This window comes from Mustela erminea, chromosome 5 (genome assembly GCF_009829155.1).
Source record: "Mustela erminea isolate mMusErm1 chromosome 5, mMusErm1.Pri, whole genome shotgun sequence".
Lineage (NCBI taxonomy): Eukaryota > Metazoa > Chordata > Mammalia > Carnivora > Mustelidae > Mustela > Mustela erminea.
The window spans coordinates 46,063,107-46,088,552 of NC_045618.1; the positions used below are offsets into that span (position 1 = coordinate 46,063,107).

Below are 25,446 nucleotides of genomic sequence, written 5' to 3' on the forward strand. Positions count from 1 at the left end.
CCCCCCGTTTCCCGCCCCTGCCCCGGGCCTCCCAGCCCCGCTTTTCCCTTCCCCGGGCCCCGCCCCTTGGCCCCCGGAAGCCTCTCCCCGCCCCCAACCCCGCCCCCCCGAAGTTTCTTGGGCCCCCGGCGGCCCGCGGGACAGAACGCAGAGAGCCACCGCCCGGCCGGGTGTGGATGGAGGTGGCGAAGCCCGCGCGGCGCGGGGAGTGAGCAGCGGAGCTGCGGGACCTCAGCGGACTCGCGATGGAGGAGGAGGTGAGGGCCGGGCCGGGAAGGAGGCCGGGGCTGGGGTCTTTGAGACCTTCACTTTTGTTGGGGTCGCAGGCTCAGGCCCTTGTTCCAACCAGCCCCTCTCCCGCGGTACTCCCGACACCTAACCCCTACCCCACCCCCATCCCCCCAGGCAGCTGGAGCAGGGGCTAGGGTTCTGCGTCCCGCTCTTCGCGGACTCCTTGGATATCTCTTCTCTCACCAACTGTGGGCATCGCGGTGGTTATTGTTCCCATTGAATTGACGGAGAGACTGAGGCTCTGGTCAGTTAACGACTCGCTGAAAGTGGCTTGGGTTACCGGGCTCGAACGGGGTTATGGTTGACACCCTGTGCTGGCCAGGTCTGATCCGGAGGAGGTAGACTGCGGAGTCTGCGGGTTTCACAGTCCCTGTCTCAAGGAATCTTGAGTCCGTGACCGTGTCTGTTGGTCCCTTTATAAGTCCCTGTGATCCTCTTTCCCATACCCTCTCCCTTGCTCTGGAGTCAGGTCCACAGAAGGACTGATCCTGGCCACTGCCTTCCCCACCTCCTTGGGAGAGCCAACTCTCTGGCCAGCTGGGAGACTGGACCAGCAATGCCCCTTGAGCTTCCCTCTTCCACCTCAGGACTCTCTTGGTCTGGAGTAATCCAGGCACTCAGTGACCCCTACCCTTGACTTAACCTCAGCTCTCCCAGCAGCGCCATCATGGAAGCACACAGTGAGCACCTAGTGTGTATCTGTGGAATGAATACTTTAGAGCCGGGATCTGCTGAGTCTCAAGGACTTTGCTTCTTGTCCCCTGAGGGGGTCTCAGCTTTTGCCCTTCCCAGCCCGAGGCAAGGGTAGGTGTCTGCCAGCATGGGTGGAGAGGAAAGATGAAACCTTGTTCTTGGGGCAACCCTGGTCAGCTGGGGAGCCCCTGGTGGACCAGGCTGTCTGTGTCCGCATCAGTGTCTGGCTCCCTACTTCCTGGGGCCACAGTCTGTCGGGGTTTCCTCCAGGCCAGGCCCTGCATTTCTGTGGGATGGTAGATAAGTCACTTCCCCTCTCAGCCTGCATTTCCTCTTCTATAAAATATAGGGTTTGGCCTTCTCCCCCTGTGTTGTGTGATTGTGTCCCCTTCTCTCAGAGTGGGTGGAAGTAGGGGGCAAAGTCAAGCCACTATGATTTGCTGTGGTTTCTTGCTGACAGGGGTGGGGCTGCTCCTCCCCCACTCCAGGCCCCTGGTGTGAGTGTTGGACTGTCTGGTTGTGGCCCCTCCCCTTCTCCCAGAGGATGTGGGACAGGATTACTCCATCTCCTGATCTGCTCTGGCCCCCAATTAAGGGAAGTTCTCCTGGGGCCTCCTGGGCCGATGGTTTGTCTCGTGGCCAGCCCAGCCCTGCACTCCCTCTGGTTCTGAGTTTCTAGCATTGCTACTTACTGACTCCCAGATGCCAGGAGTCCCCCACATACCTGAGCCATCTAAGGTCTTGCCTACCTCCTCCCCATGCAGCCAGGGGCTCCCTATCTCCTTTTTCCTCTTAGGCATCCCTAATTCTTTTCCTCCCATTTCCTCTAATCATTTCTTTTTTCTGTAGGTCTCAGTGTCCATCGTTGTTTCTCTAAAACCTCTTAGATCATAGTCACTTGCTCTTCCCCATAACCTCAGGCAGGCCTCATCACCCCACATGGCTGTTTTTAGCCCTCTGCCTAGCTCAGAGCTTTCTCCCCGTGTCCCAGCTACCCTGGTGCCAAGACCCCTTGGCCTCAGTGGCCTCCTCTGTGCAGTAGCTTGGTAGTCCTCATCAGTCTGAGGCTTAGTGAAGAAGTGCAGGTCTGGGCACTGGGCATTTGTCCGCTTGAGTTCTCGGGGCCTCAGTTTCCCCACCCATAAAATGAGGGAGGTGGGCCATCCACAAATGTGATTGATATACAAGCAAAAGCTTTGAAAACTGCAGATATCATGGATATTGTTGCTGCCACTGGAGTAAGGTTAAAACCCCCAAACTGAGGCTTTATTTCCTATCTCTGCCCTGGGGTCCTGCTACTCCCTGCTTCCCTCTCATAGTCATGCCTTTCCCTGGCTCAGCCTCTAGTGGCTCCAGGCTGCCTATTTGCCCATATCCATCTAGACAGGCAGGGCAGTGTCCTGTCCCAGCCCTGGTTTTGTGACCTTGAGCTAATCTCTTGCCCTTTCTGGGCTATACTTTCTCATTCAATAGTGAAGGGGTTGAGTATAGGGTCTTTGATACCCTTTGTGTCCTTCCTTCTCTTCTGGGTCAAGGTGTATGTCTCTTTCTTTTCTCACTCCTACTAAAACCTTCGCTTCTCCAAGGGCTTCCCACACTCACCCCAAGCCCTTACCCCACCAGAGAGCTAGGGCTGAGGTCCTGTGTTCTCCCAAAAGCGGGGAATGCCCTCCCTACCCCCAGACTGAGGACCTTCCCTGCACAGGGTCTATGTTGCCCTCATCAGACTGGAAGCTTCCTCCAGGCAGAGCCTGTGCTTCCTCTCTGGTTACCCCATCCCACCTTCTGACACAGTGGGTTCTTAGCAGGGTCTGGTCAGCACATCACTGGGTTTAGGCAAAGGGCAAGGGCAAAGGTCATAAGCTCCCTGTGATGTGAGGTGCCAGCAAGGTTCCTTCTACTCGTCTGAGAGTCTGCAGTCCTCAGAGTGGACAACAGTGCTGCAGTTGCTATGGAGGGGTGTGAAAGATGGGGTGGGGTTTCCCATCTCCTACTTCTTCCCTTCTAGCCCTAGGCCTGCGCCAGCCTGCAGGGCTCACTGAGGGAGATGAGGCTCCTGCTGGTCATGTAGCTAGTGGGGGCTTCCCACCTGTTTCCTTCTGTGTACAGGGTTAGGGTGCCCTGGCATCCTTTTCTTTTCTCAAAGGAATGACCCAGAGTGCCTTGCATCTCAGGCAAAAGGGAGCCAGGCTGGTGCTTAGGGGTGCCTCAGGAGTTGCTCACAGGGGGTAGGGGAGGGTCTGAGTGAGAATGGGTGGGAAGAGAGGGTGAAACAGGAAGAACAGTGGTCAGCTGATCAATAAGAGGAGAGGAGGCCGAGAAACTGGGCTGAGCAAGACAAAACCTCCCCTGTGAGCCCTGCCAAGGGGAGGGGCCATTTATTAAAACTTACTGGGGCATAGCCAGGCCCCCCGGTGGGAGTGTCCGAGGGGCAGGGTGGAGGGTGGCAGGCAAGCACGACTCTGGCCTCCAGCCAGGCCTCCCTTTTGGGAGCCTCTTGCTGAGGCTGATTCTAGACAAGAAGACCCTTCCCTGGGCTTTGGTTTGTGCCACCTCCAGCCCCTCAGTTCTCACTCCCCCCATCCCTAAAGTGACTTCTTGCCTCAATCCCATCCTGTTCCCACCCATTCCCGAAGGCCCTGGACTTGCTTCTTTAGCTGACTCAGTCATGGTGTTCACTGAGCTCTGCTCTATCTACTACACCCTGAGAGGACAGCAGTTAAGGCACAAGTGTCTAGTATCGCCCCTTGGGAGCTTCCAGCTGACAGGAAGTTTTCACATGTCCGATAGCGGGTGAGGCAGGCAGGGGAGGTCACAGAGGGAGAGAACTTAGAAAGGGGTGTGCAATCCCATGGGGTGGTGGATGGGCCCCTGAAAAGCAGGAGGCAAGCTTGGAACTCAGCAGTGGGAGACCAGGCAGAAGCTTCGTGTTCTGCAGTCCCTACTGCTTCATTTGAGAGAGACTGAGAGTCTGCAGTCCTAGGAAGTGGACAACAGTGCTGCAGTTGCTATGGAGGGGTGTGAAAGATGGGGTGGGGTTTCCCATCTCCTACTTCTTCCCTTCTAGCCCTGGGCCTGCGCCAGCCTGCAGGGCTCACTGAGGGAGATGAGGCTCCTGCTGGTCATGTAGCTAGTGGCGGCTGAACACAGGGTCTCTGGTGTTGGGGTTGGTGCATGATTGGATGTGAAAGGGTCAAAGGGTGCCGAAGTCCCCTCTTTCTCTGGTCAGGGTGGGTTGCTCTTAACTGGCCTTTAAGCAAGTCTCCCACTTCCACATTCCTCCATCCAGAAAGATCATTTGGGACTATCTCACTTCCCCATTCTTCCTGCCTTCTACAAGTTAGGGAGAGATGATGAGGGGCACCCCACATTCCTGGAGCTCCTGGGGTACTGAAGCCCAGCAGCTAAGCCCAGAAGGGCCTCTCCTAAATTCTGAACCAGGTCCAGGGAAAGTGTCCCTGAGAGCCAGAGGGGATGCCATTGACAACAATGACAACGAAAGCTACCATTTCCCAAGTTTAGGGTGTTCTAGGCACTCCTTTATATGCCATATCTTTATTCAGCAAACATTTATTGAGCATCTACTGAATGCCAGATGCTGTCTAGGCACTGGGGATATGGCAGTAAACAAAGCAAAAATCCTTGCCCTTGTGGAGTTAAAATCCTAGCAACTTCTGGTGTATCTCCATTTCACAGATGAAGAAACCAAGGCTTGGAGAGGTTAAGTGGCTTGCCTCGGGTCTGTGTGACTTGGGCTTCAAAGCTGACTCTCAACCACCAGAGTGTGCAGTTCACAGGGGTGGGGCCACAGTGAGAACCAGGCTGGAGCTCCCCTGGCGTGATAGAGAGCAAGGAGGCAGTGCCCTGCCCAGCCCCTGACAGCTCAGCACACTTCTGCCCAGGCTTGTCCTTCCAAAAGAAGCTGTGGCCACAGGGTATCCCTGGGGAGAGTTATGCTCCTTTTAACTGGGGCCCCTTTTTTGAACTTTATGTAAATTATAAAATAGTCAAATTTAGTCAGTGCTAATTTCCTTCTAGCATCCTCTAGATTCGACACCTCTTGACCTTCCCTCTTTTACCCTCCCCTTCACACTCACTGCTGTGGGCACCAGTCACCGAAGCAAAGTGGTTAGCAAATTTTGGTGTATTTTTATTTTTCTTTCACAGATATTTCTTGAGCACCCATTATGTGTAAAGAAACAGGGCTAGGTGCTGGGGACCAGAGGTAAATATGACCCCATCTGATAGGCATGCACCTGACGGCCGGCCACCTAAGCAGATAATCAAGGGCCATGAGATGTCAGCAGCTAGCCTAGAGGCCCCAGGGTGGCTGCCCCTGTCCGAGAGGAAGACTCAGGTTTACCTCCTGTACCAGTCTGTGGTTGAAGGCAGAGTCCTTGGAGCCCTTACCAGACGGATGGCCACCCCCAAGTCCTGGCCTATGGCGGTGCTAAGAGCAGAGGACCTCCTGCTTTGGGGCAGGAGGTGGGGCCTGCAGAATGGGTTCTCTTGAAGGGCAGGAGGTGGGGCCTGCAGAATGGATACTCTTGAAGGGCAGGGGTGGAGAGGCAGATGACCACCACCTGCCTGCTTCCTCCCATCCTTCCACTCCTGCCTGAATGTCCTCTCCCCTGGAATGCCTTCCTGGGCCACCCAGACCTCAGCGAGGTCCCCCACCATCCTCTCTTACTCCCCTCTTCTGGATGCCGCCTTCACTGTAGCCTTCATAGCATTTCATGCTTGTTAATGTATTTGTGTCTCATGTTTGTTTGACTCCTCCTTCCCTGCATTGCCAGCTCTGTGAGGACAGAGATGCATTATTTTTACTCTTCTCTGCTTACGTCAGCACCCGTGACGTTGTAGGTGCTCAGTGTAGTGTTTGTTGACTGGTTGAATGAATCCATGAGAGGCAGAGTGGCAGAGCTGGAAGAACATGGGGTCAGAGACCTGGTTTGAATTCTGGATTTGTCCCTCCCACTGAGTGACTCTGGCAAGTCATCTCTCTGAGCTTCAGTTTGCCTGTGCCCTATGGATAATGATGCTACCACCCCAGAGAGTAGTTAATATAGGTTAAGTGGGATGATGTGTGTAAAACATAATCTGATGCCTTAGTACTGAGGTGCCTGTTGCAATTATTGTTGTCGCTACTGTTCTTTTTAAGATTTTAGTTATTTGAGAGAGAGAGAACACGGACAAGCAGAGGGACAGGGAGAGGGAGAGGGAGAAACAGGCTCTCCACTGAGCAGGGAGCCCCACACGGGGCTCGATCCCAGGACCCTGAGATCATGACCTGAGCTGAAGGCAGTCGTTTAACCGACTGAACTGCCCAGGTGCCCCTATTCCCGTTTCTCCTGACATTGGACTAAGGGTATCTGCCTTGGGGTTTGTGGGAAAAGTCATGTGGGATGGTATGAGGAGGTACCCAACAGAGGGACACATCCCTCTTGTGGCCAGTGGACAGTGTGGCCCCACGGCAGCAGCCCTCATGGCATGTCTTGGTGCTATCTTACAGGGTGTGAAGGAAGGGGGCGAGAAGCCTCGGGGAGCACGGAGGGCAGACAAGGCTGGCTGGATCAAGAAGAGCAGTGGTGGCCTCCTGGGGCTTTGGAAAGACCGGTATCTTCTCCTCTGCCAGGCCCAGCTGCTGGTCTACGAGAACGAGGTAAAGACCCCCCTGGCCCTGTGGTTGGGGGTGCTGGGAGATGGGGCAAAGGGATGGCAGCCCAGGCCAGCTGGAGGATCCCAGAGCTGGCACTGGAACACCTGCTCCACTCTTGGCGTGCTGTATAACTGGATTTGGTTTGAGACCTGACTCCTTGGAGTGCCTGATCTTCTCTGGGTCACTGTGGTGTGGGGACAGTACCTCTAGGTACAAGTCTAGGGCTCCTGGATTAGGGGCTTGTTGAAGGGACCTGTGTGTCTCCTCACTGTGCGTCTATACTGTAACTTCTTGTCATTGGGCTAGATGCCACATAAGTGAATGTTCCAGAAAGCTAAAGCTTGTTCCATTCAGCAATGAGAATAGAAGTAACATTTTGCAGTCATGCTTGTTGTGGGGCTCTTCCGTATCTCCCATATGAGGCTCGTAGTAGTCCCATGAGAGTGTCATCATGTCCCAGAGGAAGACACTGAAGCCCTAGGGGGCCAGTGACTGGTCAGCATCTCAGTGAATGAAGGAGTTGGGACCCAGAACAGATCCAGTGCTCCTTCCACTCATAGATTCTGGCAAGTAAACTCTAAAGCTTATTTTTGGTGGAAATCGGCTAAAATATTTTAAGTATTCTCTACCTTCTTCAACAGAAGGTGTTGGACTAAAAGTGAGTCTTTCCATGGTAGCTCGAAGTCACTTATTATTAGACTAGTCCATCCTGCCAGACCATACTTTTCAGCTTTTCTTTTTGCTTTAACGTCAAGCCCCAGTTGCCACTTCTGCCGTCCGTGTGCCTCTCATCGTCCTCACAGCTGCCCATGTCAGGCTTGTGCCCCTTCCCATCTCAGCAGGCTCGGAACTTGAATAACCAAGGATGTTAAAATTCTGTGTTAAGTAAGAGTCGATAAAGCTGTGGGTGAAGATCTGAGGAGGAAAGGTGGCTTTTACTTGTAGATGTCGTTTGTGTCCTGGGATAGATGCCATTGGAAGGCCCATCCACGGAAGATGGGCTATCCCTGCGTGCCTTTGACAGATGGAATACATGGGGCAGAACTGTCTTGGAGGCAGAGGAAGAGGGATCCTGCCTGTCTCCCACCGTCCTTTCTCAGCATCCCTCAGGTTATCTTGGCAAAGTCAGAACTGTCCCAGGCCAAGAAAGGTTGGGCAACCAGATCTAACAGTTTAGAGAACTGCCTCTGTGAAGCACCTTGCCTTTCCTGCCCGAGTCCCTGGGCTCATGGAGTTGCGGTGTCAGAAGCAGTTGGAGGAGGGCAAGGGAATGAAATGTGCAGACAGTCCCCCAGATGTTCTATACTGCTGCTGTTACCAAATTAGGATGTGTTGTAGCTGCAGCAGGGGGATATTTTTATAAATAAAGGCAGTTATCACAGCTTCCTTCGGTCCCAGCTGCCATAGGAGTTGAATGACAAGCCCCCAAGCTGTCAGCCTGTCAGGCTGTGCCAGACTTGTCCTGGGCACCCTCTCCACATCTGGCCACAACTGGGAAGTGGGAAGGATTTCACATCCCATAAACATGAAACCTCTAAATCAGGCTTAAAAGTCACTATTAAAAACCTCCGTGCAATTTCAAGAACTTCGCACTTGGGGGGTAGGGAAGGTTGGCCCAGGAGCAGGAATTGAGAAATGCTAATGAGTTCAATTCCTCTTTCTGATGTCAGGAACTAGGCGAGTGCAAATGACTCTTGGCTGTTTCTTTACTGTCAGGGAGGCTGACATTCCAAAAATGCTGCCCCCACCCAGTGCCTGCTGGTTTATCCGTTTTTCTGAGCTGCAGAAGGCCCAGATGATTCAGCGTTTGGGGTGGAGAGGAGACCCAGGTCAGGAAACCCTGGCGAGAGCCGGGTGGTGGGGATGGACTGACTTTTTGTTCCCAGACAGAGGAGGGTGTGTTTGGGCCTGTAGTTGTCCAGTTGAGGGAGGCCTGTGCACATGGGGCAGGTGAGCTGCTCTTTCTGGGACCAGGCCTCCTTCCCCAGGCAGCTTCTTTCCCTGGATGCAGGTAGGAGGGGACCTGCTAGACCAGAGTCTCACCCTGTGTCAGGCATTCAGTCCAGCAGACTAATCCAATATGTGTCCCTCTTGTGGGCGGCCTTTCACAGGGTGCTGTAGAGGTAACCAGACACATATGTACCCCAGGGTAGACAGAGATGCCCAGCAGGGAGTTAGGACTGCTCTTCCCCATGGCAGGGTGGCCCTAGCGCCTCATATAGTGCCTGTGCCTGGCAGGTGCTCTGTGGATGGGAGACCTCAGAAGAGGGAGAGCACCAGGGCTCAGGTGTGGGGGTGTGGCAGGAGGCTTCCTGGAGCAGGTGGATATTACTAGCCCTGTGTGGAGTAGAGGAACTTGGAAAGGCTTGGAAACTAGGGGTTGGAAAGACATGCTTAGAAGCAAAAATGAAAAAAGACACTTAACTGAACCTGGATGGGAAAGATCTGGTCACCCTGGCCATCTATCTGTTCCCCTTACCCAGACAGCCCAAACAGAGAGCAGGTCAATGGTTATCACCCTTGGCTATACAGTCATCTCTTGAAAAATACAGATGCCTGGGCTCCAACCTGCAGAGGTCCTGATGAAATTGGTCTGAGATGTTGCCTGGGCATTGGGGTTTTTAAAGCTCCCAGATGCTATTGTGGTTGAGAAGCTCTGGTGTAGAGCAGAGGTTCTCAAACTTTTGCATACAGCAGAATCACCTGAAGTGCTTGTTAGTCGTCAGACTGTTAGGCCCATTCTCCTGTGGTTATGATTCAGTGGGGATGAGGCCTGAGAATTTGCATTTCTAACTAGTTCTCAGGTGATGCCGCTGCTGGGCCATGTGCCTCACTTGGAGGACCACTGAGACTCAGTGACCTGTTGCTAAGGTATTGATCACCAAGCCTCTGACTGTGGCTGGAAGGAGTGGTGTGCTAGAAACAGCTCTGACTGGGAGGCAGGAGGTAGCTTTGCGTTTGGCCCTGCCCCTTACATTTGTGTCTGTTCCCACCGGGCAAATCAGTTGCCTGCAGTCCTCATTCTCTTCCTGTATATAGTGAGGCAAATACTGGGGCTGTAAGCTTTCATGAAGATTGGGAGGCTCAGGAGAATCAAGGAAGCAAAAGTGCCTGCTAAGTGTCAGGGCTTCTTAACATATGCAGATGATCATGGAGGGAAATCAGGGCATTTCCTCTGCAGACAGTTGAGTCACTGCCTCTCAGATATTCCACCAAAAACTGCAGAGCACCAAGGCGGTCCCTGGTGGGTGCTCTTGCTGGCTCTCTGAGTGATGTCCAAGCACAAGCATGTCCTTAACTTGTTGGCCAGCCTCTTGGGCAGCTCTCCCCTCCAGCCCCTACCTCCAGGGTTTGCTTCTTCTTCCCCGGATGCTCAAGGGTGAGAATGCAGCACACTGAAGAGCTGTTCCAGCTGGGTCTCCCCAGGAAGAGGAACTGACCACCCCTGGGTGGGGAGCTAATCCCAGGCAGCTTGCATCAAAGGCACCTGGTAGGTGGAGCCCCTGTGGAGAAAAATACACCAGTGCCAGGGCTGGTGGGCAGGAGTGCAGCCCAGCCAGTGTCCAGGGGTGGCCTAGAAGAGGCTGCCCACTATCTTTTTAGTGATGAGGCTTCAGGGTGGCAGGTTCGTGGGGGGATTGCTTTTGAAGGAACTCTTGCCCTCTCCATTGTGCAGGCCATGGAAAGTGGCCTCCCCACCTAGCCAGGGGTCAGCGGAGGAAGACACCAAGTGGGGAAGTCAGTTCAGGATCATTGTGGTAAAGGCAGGGTGTGCAGCTCAAATGTGCCTAGTTCACATTTCCCTCTGTGGCTCTGCCTGGAAGGCTTTTTCTTTTTTTTCTTTTTTCTCATTTTGTGACATCCTGTTCCCTCTTCTAGGCTATCTCTTCTGCAGTTCTGTGTGTGGCCTCTGGGCCTGCATGGACCCCCAGGTGTCCTTTCCAAAGTCTCTCCAGCTTCTGCTGTCTCCTCCTTTGGCCTTAGGCATTTGAGTCAGCCCTGCTGCCCACCTCCGGCCTGGGTGCCCTGGATCTCATGTGGATGCTGAGCCTTGAGGGCACCCTTCCAGTCAGCACGGGCGGAACACTACCTACTTGCTGGGGTCCAAATACCACATCTTGGTGATTGACTGGCAGCCCAAGGTTGCCTTTTGACAGCATGATGCCCTCACTGAGTGGGATCAGGGTCTGAGGTGGAGCCTGGGTGTTTGAGGGTCTGGATGTGTCTGGCTCTCATCGATTCATGTCTTCTCTACCTCCCTCCCTAGGATGAGCAGAAGTGTGTGGAGACAGTGGAGCTGGGCAGCTACGAGAAGTGCCAGGACCTTCGTGCCCTCCTCAAGCGGAAACACCGCTTTATCCTACAGCGATCCCCGGGGAACAAGGTAGGGCTATGCCCACTGCTGTCTGACCTCCCTCCAGGCCAGGGTAGGTTTGGGAAGATCACCCCCGGAAGGCTCTCTAAGGAAGGCCAGGCCCCTGGATATAGCCTCTGGAGGGTCTCTGCAGTGTGGCTGAGGCTCAGACCCAGGGTCTGCCACAGGTTGGACCTTTTACTCATTTTGGCCCGGAGTCTCCCCAGCCCCTGGTTGATGCATTTAGGACACTTCTGAGATACCTGATCCCCTCTCCCCTTCCAGGCTCTGGGGCCTCCTTCCCAGGCTGTAGTTGGAGGTGGGGCCCTTGGCCTGCTTTCACACCCTGGACACATGAGGCTCAGAGCTGAGACAGGAAAACTGGGGAATGAGGCCTTCAGCTCACCAGGCCTGCAGTACCCTGATGCTGTCTGGGGCAGAGGGGAGGCTGTGACCTCCGCTTCATCTCAGGCCTTCGTGGGTGGGCCACCCCTCCTGCTCCATCCTGGACTCAGTGCTCAGAGACCTGCAGCCCCCCACCTTCCCTCCCTTTGCACTTTCTGTTTCTTGGCTAAAGCTGGAGAAGGTCTCTTGCCTGGGCGGTTCTTCCCCTGGGACGCGCTGTGTGTGCAGATGAGGTTTTCTGTTTGCACCACATTTCTCTGGCAGGGAGTCTGGGTGGGTGTTGATGCATGATATAGTTTCACAGATGTCAGGAGGGAGTTCACATTTGAGGCTGGCGTGTACAGCACCTCTCCAGCTTGCGCCCATCTGCAGCTGGGCCACGCCTCACCCCAACCCCTGCACGTCATACAGAGCCTCACAGAGCGAGGCTGAGTCACAGAGGCGGGGGGTTGGGAGCATCTGGTCTGGGTCTGCTGGAGCCCATTCTGTTCTCCCCCAGCTTTAAGGGCCAGGAGCCTAAGTCCTCTGATCCCCAGGGCTCTAGGCCCTGGAGGAGGCTGTGATGTGTTACTCGCTAACCCTTTGTCCAGCTCCAAGGCGGGTGAGACACAGAGTCATCTGTGGAGCTCTGGTAATTGGGGTATGAGTCCAGGTTTATGGTGCTGTGATAGTTCATGGGGCTGGACCCTGGTTTCACTTGACATCTGCTGCTTAGGGCTCTTAGGAAAAGGAGAACCGTATTTTGGTCTTTCAGTCCTGTTAGGCCTCTCCCTGTTCTGGAGACCTACTTTTCTCTCTGAGCAGGCATTGTTGTGTGTGAGTGACATGCAGAGCACATTATGTGTGGAGGGTTGTGTGTTTGTGTATCTCTTTATATGCAGGTGAGTGTTCACCTGACCATGGGTCTCTCTGGGTCTTTTTATGTCTCTGAGTGAGCTTCTGTGGATGTGGGGGGCTAGGGCTGTGTTTGTCCTCTGCCAGTGCTGTTGTGTGGGCCGCTTCCTTTACCCAGCTTTAACAATCAGCTGATGGTGGGCTTAGGCGGGTTCGGCCCAGCTCAGGGTGGCCATCATCTTCAGAGGGGCCTGTTTGTGCAGCTGCATTCTTAGCTGCTTTGGCCAACACCCTGCTTTCCACCCCCAATCCTGTTAAGAGTTCAGGTTGGCTCTAGGTGACTCTGGGAACAGGATGATAAGTCAGGGAGATGGGGCTATGGAGCAAGTAGTGGGGGCTGCAGGATGGTGGGACGACATACATCTGGTTCCACTCCCCTGGCTCTCACCACCTGAGGAACTACAGAGAGCAGGGCTCTCCAGAAATCAGATAGTGCACCGCCCAGAGCACCATGTCCCCCGTGTCCTCTCACCCTCCTTTTCCTATCGCCCTGGGTGTTCCCCATCCTCGGTGAGGCCGCCGGCTGGCCGGGGAGGTCACATGACCCTGGCAGTCTGGTCCTGAGGCTGCCTTTTTTTCCCCCTCTAATCAAATAAACAAAGACTCCAGTGTCTTGCATGTCCTTCTCCCCCTGCCTCCCATCCCCACGCCCTTGCCATGAGGTCACAGGCAGACGCTGCCAGGAAGCAGGGTGGCCTAGCTGGGCCTTGCTGCCCTGCTGGTCTCGGCCAGCTTGGCCCGTTCCTCTTTCCTGCTGCCTGTCTCCCCCTCCCACTTTTTTCCTCCCTGTCATTTTGTCCTCGCCCCTTTCCTAGGTCATGTAGGCCTATTCTGTGGCCAGTCCTATTAGCTGTGAAACTCCTAGCAGCTCCTGTGGCCCTGGGGCTTCTTGGAAGCACTTGAGAAGGACCTGTGCAGCCTATGGCTCTTTGGGACACAGAGCCAGGGGTGGGGCAGAAGGAATAACTTCTTGGTATTCCAGTTGTGCCCATTCTGGCCCCCCTTGCGGGATGCCTGACTCATAGAGCCAGGATAACACGGTTCTTCAGAGTGGGACTGGGTCCCATTTAACCACGTATTCCGTCTCCCAGGGGATCCCTTGGGCTAGTGTGTAGGTCTTCCTACGGCCTTCTCCCTCATGGAGGAGAAGAGAACAGAGGCTGACCCCTTGCCAACCCCCAAGCCTTTTTCACGTGGGCTGGCCGGTGGGGAAGGACTGCACAGTGGTTCTGATCTTGTCTCACTGAGGCCTTGAGTAGTGCACAGGCCTGTGCATTGTGGGTTGGTGGGACTAGAACACTTTTAGCTTGACTCCCAGGCCAGTGCTCTTTCTCTGCCCTGCTCTTGCTCCATCTGTGGCTGAGTTCAAGTATATGCCTCTGCAGTTCTCTGGCATGCCAAATCCTGCACTATGCAGGCGCCCCACCATCTCTGGGCCTGCGAGGAGGAGGAGCAGTTGGGCTCCAAGGGGCTGGCCCTGGACCACCTTTCTGACAGCCCCTGTCACAGGGTTGGGTGGGCCTTTGCAGAGCCTGGATGTAGCCACTGTCCCTCCCTGAGCCCCCTGCAGCCCTGATGGCTAGGCTAAGAGGCAGTTGCCAAGGTGCCCTGGGGTTTCTGACTTAACTGCAGATCTGCTGCCAGGATCGAATTTACCCTGGTCATGCAAATGAGCATTTGGCTGTGCCTGGCATGGGGAGGTGGGTGGGACCCAGGGCCCTGCATGAGAAGGAGGTGGCAGCCAGGAGGAAGTTATATAACGAGGATGCTGCGGGGGCCAGGCGGACTGTGCTGTTACATAACTTAGAGGGTGGCGGGAGGGAAGGCGCTATCTAACACCAGGGTGGGGGATGGGCAGGCTGGCAGCCTTCCCGACCAAGAACTAGGGCATCTTGAGGTCAGAGTGGGCAGTGGCCCAAAAACGGGGCAAGGGAAGGAACTGTGGGTCAGTTCATTCATTTATTGGCTCATTCATTCAGTAACTGTTTACTGAATACCTACTGTGTGCAGGGCCCTGGCTTTAGTCATGTTTAATTTCCTCAGCATTGCTTTGGGGCAGGCATGACCCCTTTATCCAGATTAGGAAACTGGGACTGTTTTGTCAGAAGGCAGGCAGTAGTGATAATTCCTGTTATTGAGCACTCTGTGCCGAGCTCCTGATTCAACACCTGAGATACACAGTTGATCTTTACAGCTCCATGAGGCGGGTTGTGGCGGTCTTGACCTTTTATAGATGAGGGAACTGAGGCTTAAGGTCAGCCAGCTGTAGGTGGTGTTCTGTCTAATTCAGAGGCCCTAGTGTGCAAAGTGGCCCCTTAGTGTATGTGGCTTTGCTACTTTTATATTTCCTGTCTGACCTTGGAGCCAGACAGGGAGGGGGCTCTCTGAGCTGCCCTCTGATGCTTCTTTTTTCCCAAGATTTAAATTTCTTTTTTTAAGTAATCTCTACACCAATGTGGGGCTCAAACTCACAACCCTGAGGGATGCCTGGGTGGCTCAGGCACTTAGGCATTTGCCTTTGGCTCAGGTCATAATCCCAGGGTCCTGGGATTGAGTTCCATATCTGGCTCCTTGCTTAGCAGGGAGCCTGCTTCTCTCTCTGCCTGCTCCTGCCTCTGCTTGTGCACACACACACACTCTCTCAAATAAATAAATAAAATCCTAAAAAAAAATAAATAAATAAAATCCTAAAAAAACAACAAGAACCACCAACACCTCACAACCCTGAGATCAAGAGCCTCATGCTCCACTAACTGAGCCAGCCAGGTGTCTCTCTGATTCTAATGTATGAGCTGGGAGCTCCTGCCTGAGATGACAAGGGACCCCTGGAGTGGGGTGGGATGGACTCAGGAGACATGGGATTACTTTAGGTCACCTTGGCCAAGTCCCATCCCATCTGTAAGCCTCTGTTTCCTTATCTGTACAAAGAGGGGGTTGGAATTGAACCTGGTGCCCTTTCTCTTGTATAATCTATGATTTAAGGGCAGAAAGGAGACCCTGGGACTTTTTCACTTGGCCAGGGCTGAACGGGGGGGCCCCTGGGGAGCTGCATGTGGCCCTGGTTCCAGGGGGTCTTCACTGATGGATACCCTTCATACCTGTCACCTCTGTTACTATACTCAGCCTGGTGTGGTGGAACATCAGGACAATTCCTACTTTATGAAAAAAACAGGCAGCTGATGTTGGCTCTTCCCACAGGACAAGGTGTATTCCAATCCAGATCTCTGACAGCATCATGCTGAGAACGAGCCCCTTCTCTGCTGGATCTGTGCCCCACCCCCAAAGCCCCATGTCAGACCTGTTATGCGGGTCATTTCAGTTTGCTCCTGGCCAGCTGTGCCAGGGCAGACTTTGGGATCTGGGATGGGAGGCTTGTTAAGACCCCAAATATAAATTCTGTTAAACGTCTGCCATCCACTCCATCCATGCTCCCTGCAGGTCAGCGACATCAAATTTCAAGCAACCAGTGGGGAGGAGAAGGAATCCTGGATCAAAGCCCTCAATGAAGGGATCAACCGAGGCAAGAACAAGGTTTTTGATGAGGTGCGATACGGTCCTGTGGATGACTCTAGTCCACTTTCCCACCATGTGTGATCTCAGAGAGGATTCTGCCTGCCCCACCTCAGACAACCTCTTGATTATATCATTGCTGCAAACACTGGACATCTGCTATTGTTACCTCATGTAATACTCACAACATCTCTAGAGTAGTGTACCCATTTTAAGGATGAAGAAACTGAGGTGTCAATAAATTAGGTAATTTGTTTTAAATTAAAAAATGAGTAAGTGATAGAGTAGAATTTAACTAGTGGCAGTCCTGCAGCCTTTCCAACCCAGCCTTAGCTGAAAACAGCTGGTGGGCCTAGCCCGGAGAGGTCTTGAGGGGGCTGAGCTGAGAGCTTTCAGTCAAGTCTAGGCCAGGCTGACTCTGGCCTTGGGCCTCCCCATCTGTCGGCAATGACCAGCCAGCCCCCCGTACTGTAGTGTGATCTGTGGCAACAGTGCCTATGATCGGGCCTTCAGTAGGCAGGGTATCCCATGGGCCCAGATCTCCTAGGGAGGATTTGTCTTTGACATCATGGATTCACAGCTATTTGGGTTAAAATGGACCTGGGGGCCACCTAAACTGAGCCCTTGGATTGCAGAAGACTAAGACCTGAGGGAAGGGATCTTCCCAGGCAAGTCCCTATTAACACCTAGGTCTCCTGCTTCACAGCCATGACTCCTATGTCATGTTTTATGAGACTCCATTACGCTCAGCTCTTTACTAGCTGGAGAAAATATCCCCATTTCGTGGGTGAGGGGTGATGGGACATATAGATGTTGGGGGCCACTGAAACAGCTGTCTGTCAGCCCACAGACTTGGAGCAGTCAGGAACAGATTGTTCGCCTTGGCCCCCCACCCAGGGTGGGACTGACCTTGAGCCTGACTTAAGGGTTAAAGAATCTTAGCCACATTCCCCATCAAGGACAAGCTGCACTGGGGTTTAGAGTCTGGATTTCCCATGCAAATCGTACTTACTCTGGCTTCCCAGCTATTCCTGACTGTCTTTCCTTACCATCAGAGAGGATATGCTATCCTCTAGACACCCTAGCCCAAAGGGGCAGAGGCCCTGCTCTTTCCTGGGCTTTTTGCTTTTCCAAGGACCTGGGAGAGTGACAGGGACCATTTTCTGGAAGCCAGGCACCAGGGGATCATGGGCCTTCTTCCCGCTCCCCCAGCTGAGCACAACAGTAGCCTCAGGGCTGCTAGTATGTATTTGCAGTAAACTGAAGGGCAAGGGCTGGTAGCCCAGATCCAGGCAGGAAGACTGAGGCAGAGAGGAAGAGCCTCCAACTGCTGAGAGATGACAAATGCAGTGTAGCAACAGGAAGAAAAGCAAAGTCCAGACACAGGGAGATGCCTCAAAGAGAGGGCCAGTGGTGGGGCCCTGCCCTCTAAAGGGAAGATGATGGTGTAGACCCTGCCTCTGAGATGGGCCTGGGCATTTCTTCCTCTCCCCGCGGGGCACTGACCTTATTCCTTCTTCTCAGGTGAAAGTGGACAAGAGCTGTGCCCTGGAGCACGTGACACGGGACCGGGTGCGTGGGGGCCAGCGGCGCCGGCCACCTACAAGAGTCCACTTGAAGGAGGTAAGACTTTGCCCCCAGCGTAGGTCGGAGGTCAGTTGAGCCGGGGATCCCAGCTCCTTAAGGTGGCAGCCAAGCTCGGGCCACCTTTTTACCTGAGGACTCTGGGAGTTGGGGCTTCCTGAGTGGTATGCAGGGTGTCTGTGTGTGGAAGCTTGTGTGTCATATGTGCTTGGGGAGGAGAGATGCCTGCTTTGCTTGTTGAGTCTACATACTGGCCTTATCCAGAGTCGGTACCTGAGGGAAACTGAGATCCTGAGGCTAGGCCCTGCCTCTCAGAGCTCAGCTTCCACCTGGAGAAAAGACCTGCCTGCAGACTCCTCTAAGCAGAGTTGTGTCTAACTTCTGTACAGAGGAGGGCTCTGAGAGACAAGAGGGCTCTCCAAGCAGGAGAGACCATGGAGGGCCCACTGGCACTTGAGCCAACCCTTGAAGGGTAGGAAGGGTTTCAGTTGGCAGACTTGATGTGAGGGAGCCCCCTGGCCAAGGGAATGACCTGAGCTGAGGTAGGAGAGTTTGGGGTATTCTGAGTTCTTCTGATGGGTTGATGAGTCTGGGAAGGTGGGTTGAGGGTAGGAAATTGTAGAGGCCTTGAATGCTGGAGCTGGGAATAGAATGCACTGGAGGGTACATTCCAGAGATCAGTTGAGGCCCAGGGTGCAGTGGGTTGGGCTGAGGGAGGGAAAGGCAAGGAGCCAAGAAAAGGGAGAGGTGGGCCCTCCGGACCCCAGGAGGGGATGAAAAGAGAGGCCATAATGGGAGAGACACTGCGAAGCAGGAGCCATCTGGGCTTGCCACTGAATACAGGGTTAGGGGAGGCAGACCAGACAGAGGGGAGGGTGGTCCACAGGTGGACCCAAGCCTGCCAACTGGGTGAATGATGGCCCTGGGAATAGAGAATCTGGAAGAAGTTATAGGCAGGGTGAGGGTTGTGTTACAGGCAGTGTTGCTGATGGGGGTGGATGTTGGGGGGAGAGATTTTGGAGGCCAGGAAAAAACCTCAGCAAATGCTACATTTGGGGAGTGGGACCAGGCAGTAGATAGCCAAGGAAGAGGAAGCCAGAGAGGCAAATGGCAGTCCAGAGAGAAAGAAGGACACAGGACATGGGGGTTATCAGCCAGGTTGGCAGCCACAAATCACAAAGGCAGGACTGGGGAAAGGGGCAGGTGGTGACGTTTACTGCATAAATTTTCTCAGAAGAGGAGTTGGCTTAGGTTTGTCAAGGGGAACAGGGCTGGGGGTGCCAGAGGGAAGGGGACCATGGTAGGGAGGAGAGAAAAGGGAAGGGGCCAAGGTCATTGGAGAGTTTGTTTCTGAAATGAGACAGCCTGTTCATTGCCTGTCAGCTGAGAGAATAAAGCCTGCAGAAGGAAAGACTGACATAGCCAGAGAGAAAGGAAATGCCTGAGGGGCTGGGCTAGGTGTTAGGGGAGGGCTGGCCTTGGAGGGAGAGACCCTCTGAGAAGAATTCAGGGAGGGACTTATGTCCCAGTGACTGAGTGAGCGTATGTGTTGGCCAGATCACCTGTGTGCATGGTAAAAGAGAGTGGGGGTCCCAGCCAAGACCCCCACCACGAGGCACCCTGGGAGAGGCCTCCTGCCCAGCCCTGCTCCAGGGCCTCTGAGGCTCCCTGGGAGGGTCTCCATCACTGGGGGGCTGCTGGGTGTCCCTGTGGGTCCCTAGGGCAAGGTGAGGGGGCAGCTGCTTACTTGGTGCAGCTGTCCTCCTGTAGCGGTCAGCTGTGGTTTGAGACTACATGTGACGGCATGAGGAGAGTAGGCACTGGCTGCAGAAATCTGGGCTGGAGGGCTGGCTCTGAGGCTGGCAGACGAGAGAGCAGTCTCCAGGGAGGGGAAGCAGAAATGAGTGGGCTCGAGACAACTCAGAAGACCATGTTTGAGTCCTGGTCCCATTGCCCCGCTGAGTGAATGGTTGCACAGACAGGATCCTCCCAAGGCCAGACATCCAGAAAGAGATCAGAAACAGAGCTGGAACCAGGTCCCCTGCTGCCCAGGCCAATACAGTTGCCAGTATAAAGCAGTCTCTTTCACAGGCTGGGCACCAAGAGGACTAGGCTCTGACTTCCTGGCTTGTGATTCCAAAACAGGGAATTCTGTGCAAGTGAGGGAGAGGAGAGGATTCATTGAGAATCAATTTAGCTTCTAATCATGTGGCCTTGGAAGCAGAGAGTGGGGTCTGGGGACCTGGGCAGCCTGGATGGGAGGGCTTGAGTACCCTTATGGGTGGACACATCTGACCCAAATGCCAGTTACCCAAGATGACACCCATATACTGTCCCCTACCAGGTAGCCAACGCAGCTTCTGATGGGCTTTTGCGCCTGGACCTCGAAGTTCCAGATAGTGGGCCACCGGTGTTTGCCCCCAGCAATGATGTCAGTGCAGCCCAGCCCCGGGAGATACTCAAGCCCCCTATGCCTCCTACCAAGCCTTCCCCAGCACCTGAAACGACCAGCCTTGGTGACAGCATGGAGACCCCTGCTGGGGAGGGAGCCCCATCCCCTGTCTCAGCAAGCTCTGAGTCCCACCCTGGGAGCCAAGAGGACTCAGAGACTCCAGAGCAGGACAGTGGCTCTGAGCAGCCCCCCAACAGGGTTCTGCCGGACAAACTGAAAGTGAGCTGGGAGAACGCCAACCCCAAGGATCCCCCTGACTTTGAGAGTACAGAAATCCAGGTTCCCCGCTCTGAGACTCCTGAAGCTGTGCCCAAGGAGGGTGGGAAGCCCCCTACACCTCCACCCAAGATCTTATCAGAGAAACTGAGAGCCTCCGTGAGTAGGATGGAGGCTTCTGGGCCAGCCCAGAGTCCTGAGGCCTCTGAGACCTCTGCCCCAGACCCAGCAGAGATTTCAGTGAATGGCATGGATGACAGTCCCAAGCCCATCAATCCACCCCAGGCCTCAGGCATCTCAAAAACGACACCAGAGGATGCAACAACACCCACAGCACTGCCCCGCTGGGACCTGCCACCTCATTTCCATCCCCGCTGTTCTTCCTTGGGGGACCTCCTTGGGGAAGGCCCGCGGCGCCCACGGCAACCTGGAGAACGGCTGTATCGGGCCCAGCTGGAGGTGAAGGTGGCCTCAGAACAGACAGAGAAGCTGCTGAACAAGGTGCTGGACAGTGAGCCGACCCCCGTAAGTGCTGAGACATTGCTCAGCCAGGCTGTGGAGCAGCTGAGGCAGGCCACCCAAGTCCTGCAGGAAATCAGAGATCTGGACGAGCTGAGCCAGGAAGCACCTGGGCTAAAGGAGAAGCGGAAGGAGCTGGTGACCATCTACAGGAGAAGTGCACCCTAGGGCCTGCTGGGCCAGGGCACGGTCCCTCCTAGTCTGCCCAGTCCATCACTGCCCAACCCTGCCAAAAAACATGCTTCTGCTCAGGCTGCAGAAGGGCCATTAGGCATGTTGGGGGCATGGCCAGGACCTGCAGATTCCTGGCATCCTTCCCACCCTGCTCTGGCCAGTGTGGCCAGGTGCCACCCAGGGCCACTATCTGGCCCAGCCTCTAGGCTCTGGGCTTGGGCTGGGAGCACACACTTGGTTGCTTGCATGGTTGTTCTGAACTGCCCCAGGGCTTTAGCATGGCACTTGGGGTTTCTGGGGGTGACATCATCTCTGCTTCCCACCCCCAGTAGTTTACATTCCTGACTTCTGAATAGAGCACAGCTGAGCCCCCCTGCAGCTCCCATGTCCACATGTTCCCGGGCAGAGAGCCTTATGGCAGAGGCAGCTCCGAGCCCTAAGCAACCCTCCCCACACACCTACTATAACTAGCTGCCAAGGCCTTGGGTCCAAGCTCTAGGTTCTTCCCTCAGCTGAGTGAGACCTGGAATCCAGCTAGGGCCTGTGCCAGCAGGTGGGAGGCAGCTGTGTGAGAATGCCATTGGATGTGTGGCTCCTTTCTGGGCTTGTTTCCCATTCTGCAGGCCTTCCCCTATGGTGAGCTATGATTGGAGGATTCCAGGGTGGAGGACAAACTCAAGGGTCTTGTAGTCTAGTCTCTATCCCTGAACCAGCCTGTGTCCAGCCTTGCACATTCCTGTAGAGGTGAGCCTGAGAATGGCTCTGAAGTCAACATCAGAAAATCCCTTATATACTTCATTATAAATCAACCTTCAGAAGAGAAGCCACCTCAATTTCCGTGCCTCCCCAGATGGGATTTATATCTGTGTCTCTGGTTCCACCTCCACCAAAACAGGTCCAATATCCCAATCATTTGTTTGAATGCTGATGGGGGTATGCTGGGGCCTGAAATAACTTACCTTTTCCCTGTTCCCCCCACTCCTCTGGCTCAGGCCCCAGATGGACTGCTCCTCCTGAACTTCCTTGTGGAACGGGCATTGTCTTCTGTCCCTTTCCTGGTCCATGCTTGCCTGGGCCTCTCTCTCTCTTTGTCCCACCTCCCTCCCCCAACACCCCCCCCCCAGTTGTCCCTGGCTCTGGGGATCCATCCAGTCCCTGTGTAGGTGCAGAGCCCCCCAAGGGCCACAGCCGCCCTCCCTGGGGCCTGTGGGAGTGGGAGCAGCTTCTGACAGGTCTGCTCAGGGGGTTTCTGCATATGCACTTTTATTTACTGAAAAAGGAGAAGGGAGGGTCATAGCTGCATGCCCCGGCCTTTCTGTCCACTGCCCCATCACCAGTCGTGCCCACTGAGACCTGCCAATGCAGGTCAATGCCTTCTTTACTGTACTTCTACTTTGTTCTTGAGGATAATGGCCAGGGATCAAGAAGGGCAGATGTCTACTCTGCAGCCTGTCCTAGGCAGGGTGGAGGTGAACAGCAATGTCCTGACTCACGAGGCCCCACTGGTCTCCTCAAACTACACTCCATGGACAAAACTGGGCTCCCATGCCACAGTCTGCCTGTCCGTCTGCCTTCAGTAGGAGAGCAAGGATGTTATCATGTGCCCATGTCACATGGCCCCCTGCAGTCTTCTCTTGGGGAACAGCTTTCCCCCCACCAGCAGCCTGGGCTGGGGCTTTAGCCAAGTCACCTGTTTCCAGGGACTAGAGCCTCAGTTTCTTCCTCTGAGAAGTGACCAGATTAAGCAAGTAGCTCTGGGGCCATCTCAGTGACCTAATGCCATTGGTTCCTATGGAGTCCCCATGCCATGGTGGCCTGGGCCCCAAGGGGAAAGCTAGCTTCAATGGGAAGGGTAGAAGGTTGGGGAATATACAGGGGCTGCCTTGCCTGCCTCCTTGTGGAGGATGGCATTCCATGTCTTCTGTCATGAAGCGCCTTTCTCGAAGTTTGGCAATAAATCCCTTTTTATGGAACTTCTCTGCCGCAAGCCTGTTTGTTAGTGTGGGGATGAGCTCTAGGGCTGGCCTCAAGGAAGCAGAGGGTAGGCAGGGGTTGGTCAGCGACATCACCAGTCTTTTAAGTTTCATTCTAGGGCTCCCTTCCCATAGGCTGGGCCCCATCTTTGCTAAACTCAGCCAGGCCCTCCAATTTTACCCGCTCCCCACCCCCACATACACTGTTTCTATAGCTGGGAGCTAAGTGTCATAAAGAACACTTGAATTTTTAGAGACTATTTAGAAATTATTTCCAACAGAAAATTTGCAAGAATAAGAACAGTACAAAGAGAACCCATGTGTTATCAGACCCATTGGTTTATCTTTTGAGTGCTTTCTGTCTTTAACATATATATTTTTTCTGAATCACTGAGGAACTCATTTTCATGGTCCCTTATCCCTAAATACTTCAGTGAGCATTTCCTAAATATATTCTTTCATATAACCATAATACAGTTATCAACTTCAGAAAATTTAACATTGGTGTACTTATTATTGTTCTTATTCCATTTTTGTCATTTGACCCAATAATCTCATTTATATTTTTCCTTCAGTATAGGCTTAAGTATTGCATACATGTCTCTCTAGTCTCCTTTAATCTGAAATGTTTCCACAGACTTTGTGGCTGTGATGTGGATACATTTGAAGAATACAGCCCTTCCTCCCCCTCCCCTTTGTTTAAAAAACGATCTAATTATTTATTTTAGAGAAAGAAGGAAAGAGAGAATCTCAGGCAGACTCCCCACTGAGCACAGAGTCCAATGGAGGGCTTGATCCCACTACCCCAACATCATGACCGGAGCCAAAAATCAAGAGTTGGGCACTCAACCGACTTACCACCCAGGCGCCCGCCCCCAGCTTTTTATTAGAACATCCCTCACTTGGGGTTTGTCACTGTGAGGTTTCCTCATAATTAGACTGAGGTTATGGATTCTCAGCAAGAAAACTGCATAGGTGACAGCAGGTCCTTCTCAGGGCATTACATATAGAGACATATGACCTTCATTCATCCCTCATTGGTGATACCAACTTTGATCTCCCGGTCAAGGTGTCTGATTTTTCTATTGTATAGTTATTTTTTTCTCTTGCAGCTAATAAACAATCTGGGAGATATTTTAAGACCGCACGAATATGTTGCACTTCATCAAAATTTCCCTGTAGATTTAGTATTCATTGATGATTCTTGCCTGACAGATGTTTCCTATGATGGTTCAAAATTATTCCAGTTGTTACTTGGCCCTCAGAGCGTGTCCTGGTTAGGGGTGAGCCTGGGCCCTGCCCACTGCACCCCCAATACACTCCTAATACAGCAGGATCCCAGGGCTTCACTGAGTGTTCTTTGGAAGCCCCTGGGCCAGTGTACAGAGATCCAGTTCAAACTGCCATGGTCCAAGTCCCACTTAGCCTCGAAGACCTCACTTATGAAAAGGAGATGTATCATGCCCCTTCTCCTGATGTGAAAAGGCACTGCTGTGCTCCCCAACGGCTGGCTCCCTTCCTCCTGTGAGGGCTGCTGGACAGGGCCGGTGGCCAGCATAACAGGAAGCACCTGATTCAGGGCTTATTGACTGGCAATGATCCTTGAATCCCGCCTGAATTCCCCTGCCACTGGCCTCTGTTGTCACAGCCGTACTGAGTGAGTGGCCTATAGAGCTGGGGAGCCCTAGGTGAATCATTTCACTTTCACAGGTCCCTTATCTGAGAAGAAACGAAGATAAGGGAGAGAAAGCCCTTTACTGGTAAGGGTGTCCCCCAACCCTGGCCCAAGAATGAGGTCCCCTCTGGAAGGCCACCTTGGAGAGGGTGGCTCTGGGAAAGGTCTTTCTTAGTGGCCAGCCACATGGCTGAGGAAGGATATGGTGAGAATCTTCTGGTCTTGTGGGCTGGGGGCCTATGTGGAAGAGAGGCGGTGGGTTTTTTTGTTTTGTTTTTTTGGGGGGTTTTTTTGGACTACTGGCCTCATTATCTCAGTGGCCTAAAATGCTATAGAGATAGTTACAAAATTCAGGGTTTTTACATACTACAAGGTGGACATATTCTTTTTTTTTTTTTTTTTTAAGATTTTTATTAATTTATTTGACAGAGATCACAAGTAGGCAGAGAGGCAGGCAGAAGGGGAAGCAGGCTCCCCACTGAGCAGAGAGCTTGATCCGGGGCTTGATCCCAGGACTCTGGGATCATGACCCAAGCCAAAGGCAGAGGTTTTAACCCACTGAGCCACCCAGGTGCCCCAAGGTGGCCATATTCTGACAAGACCCAGGACAGAGCAGAAGGGATTGTTGGGGGGATGGGTAGCATCTGGATTGTCCCTCCCTCTGCCCCGACCTGAGCCTGGGCCCTGGAAGATCTCTGTCTTTTTAGAGCCATTGCGTTTTGTTCCACCTCCAACTCCAGTCTTCCAACCTCTACTCTCGTGTCCCTGACACAAGACATGTCAGAGATAGGAGACTTGGCTGTCAGAAAAGGCCACATTCACTCACTCCAGTGGAGGTTTCTGTGTTGTTATGAGGAGGGTCTGGGGGGGAAAGTGGTAGAGAGATGATGGTGAACATTCCTCCCTGTTGTCATAATTTTATTAAAGAAACAAAAGTCCTGGAGGAAGTAGCCGGGTACAAGTAGAAAAAACCATGACTAGATTTGGAGGCAGACACATCTAGATTCAAGCCCCAGCCATGAATGAGTGACCTTAGGCAACCTGCCT

At 53.6% G+C, this 25,446-nt stretch overlaps 2 protein-coding genes across 5 annotated transcripts in view; one reads left to right on the top strand and one right to left on the bottom strand.

The window, feature by feature from the left end:
• PIF1 (PIF1 5'-to-3' DNA helicase) overlaps positions 1-25,446 on the bottom strand; it is a 79,706-nt gene that overhangs the window by 18,054 nt on the left and 36,206 nt on the right. The gene's annotated exons all lie outside the window — the stretch shown is intronic.
• Positions 107-23,389, top strand: PLEKHO2 (pleckstrin homology domain containing O2). Of its 2 annotated transcripts, XM_032342861.1 has the most exons (6): positions 110-257; positions 6,497-6,646; positions 10,911-11,027; positions 15,735-15,839; positions 17,331-17,429; positions 19,735-23,389. In XM_032342861.1, the coding sequence occupies exons 1-6, from the start codon at positions 246-248 to the stop codon at positions 20,743-20,745; spliced, it is 1,494 nt and encodes a 497-aa protein (XP_032198752.1). In that variant the 5' UTR covers positions 110-245; the 3' UTR covers positions 20,746-23,389. The 2 variants fall into 2 exon arrangements, with proteins under 2 accessions (XP_032198754.1, XP_032198752.1); XM_032342863.1 differs by lacking the exon at positions 15,735-15,839 and having other exon boundaries at positions 107-257.

Coding starts and splice junctions, on each gene's coding strand:
- PLEKHO2 (XM_032342861.1), top strand. Junction 6,647..10,910: donor TGCTGGTCTACGAGAACGAG/GTAAAGACCCCC, acceptor CTCCCTCCCTAG/GATGAGCAGAAGTGTGTGGA. Junction 11,028..15,734: donor AGCGATCCCCGGGGAACAAG/GTAGGGCTATGC, acceptor TGCTCCCTGCAG/GTCAGCGACATCAAATTTCA.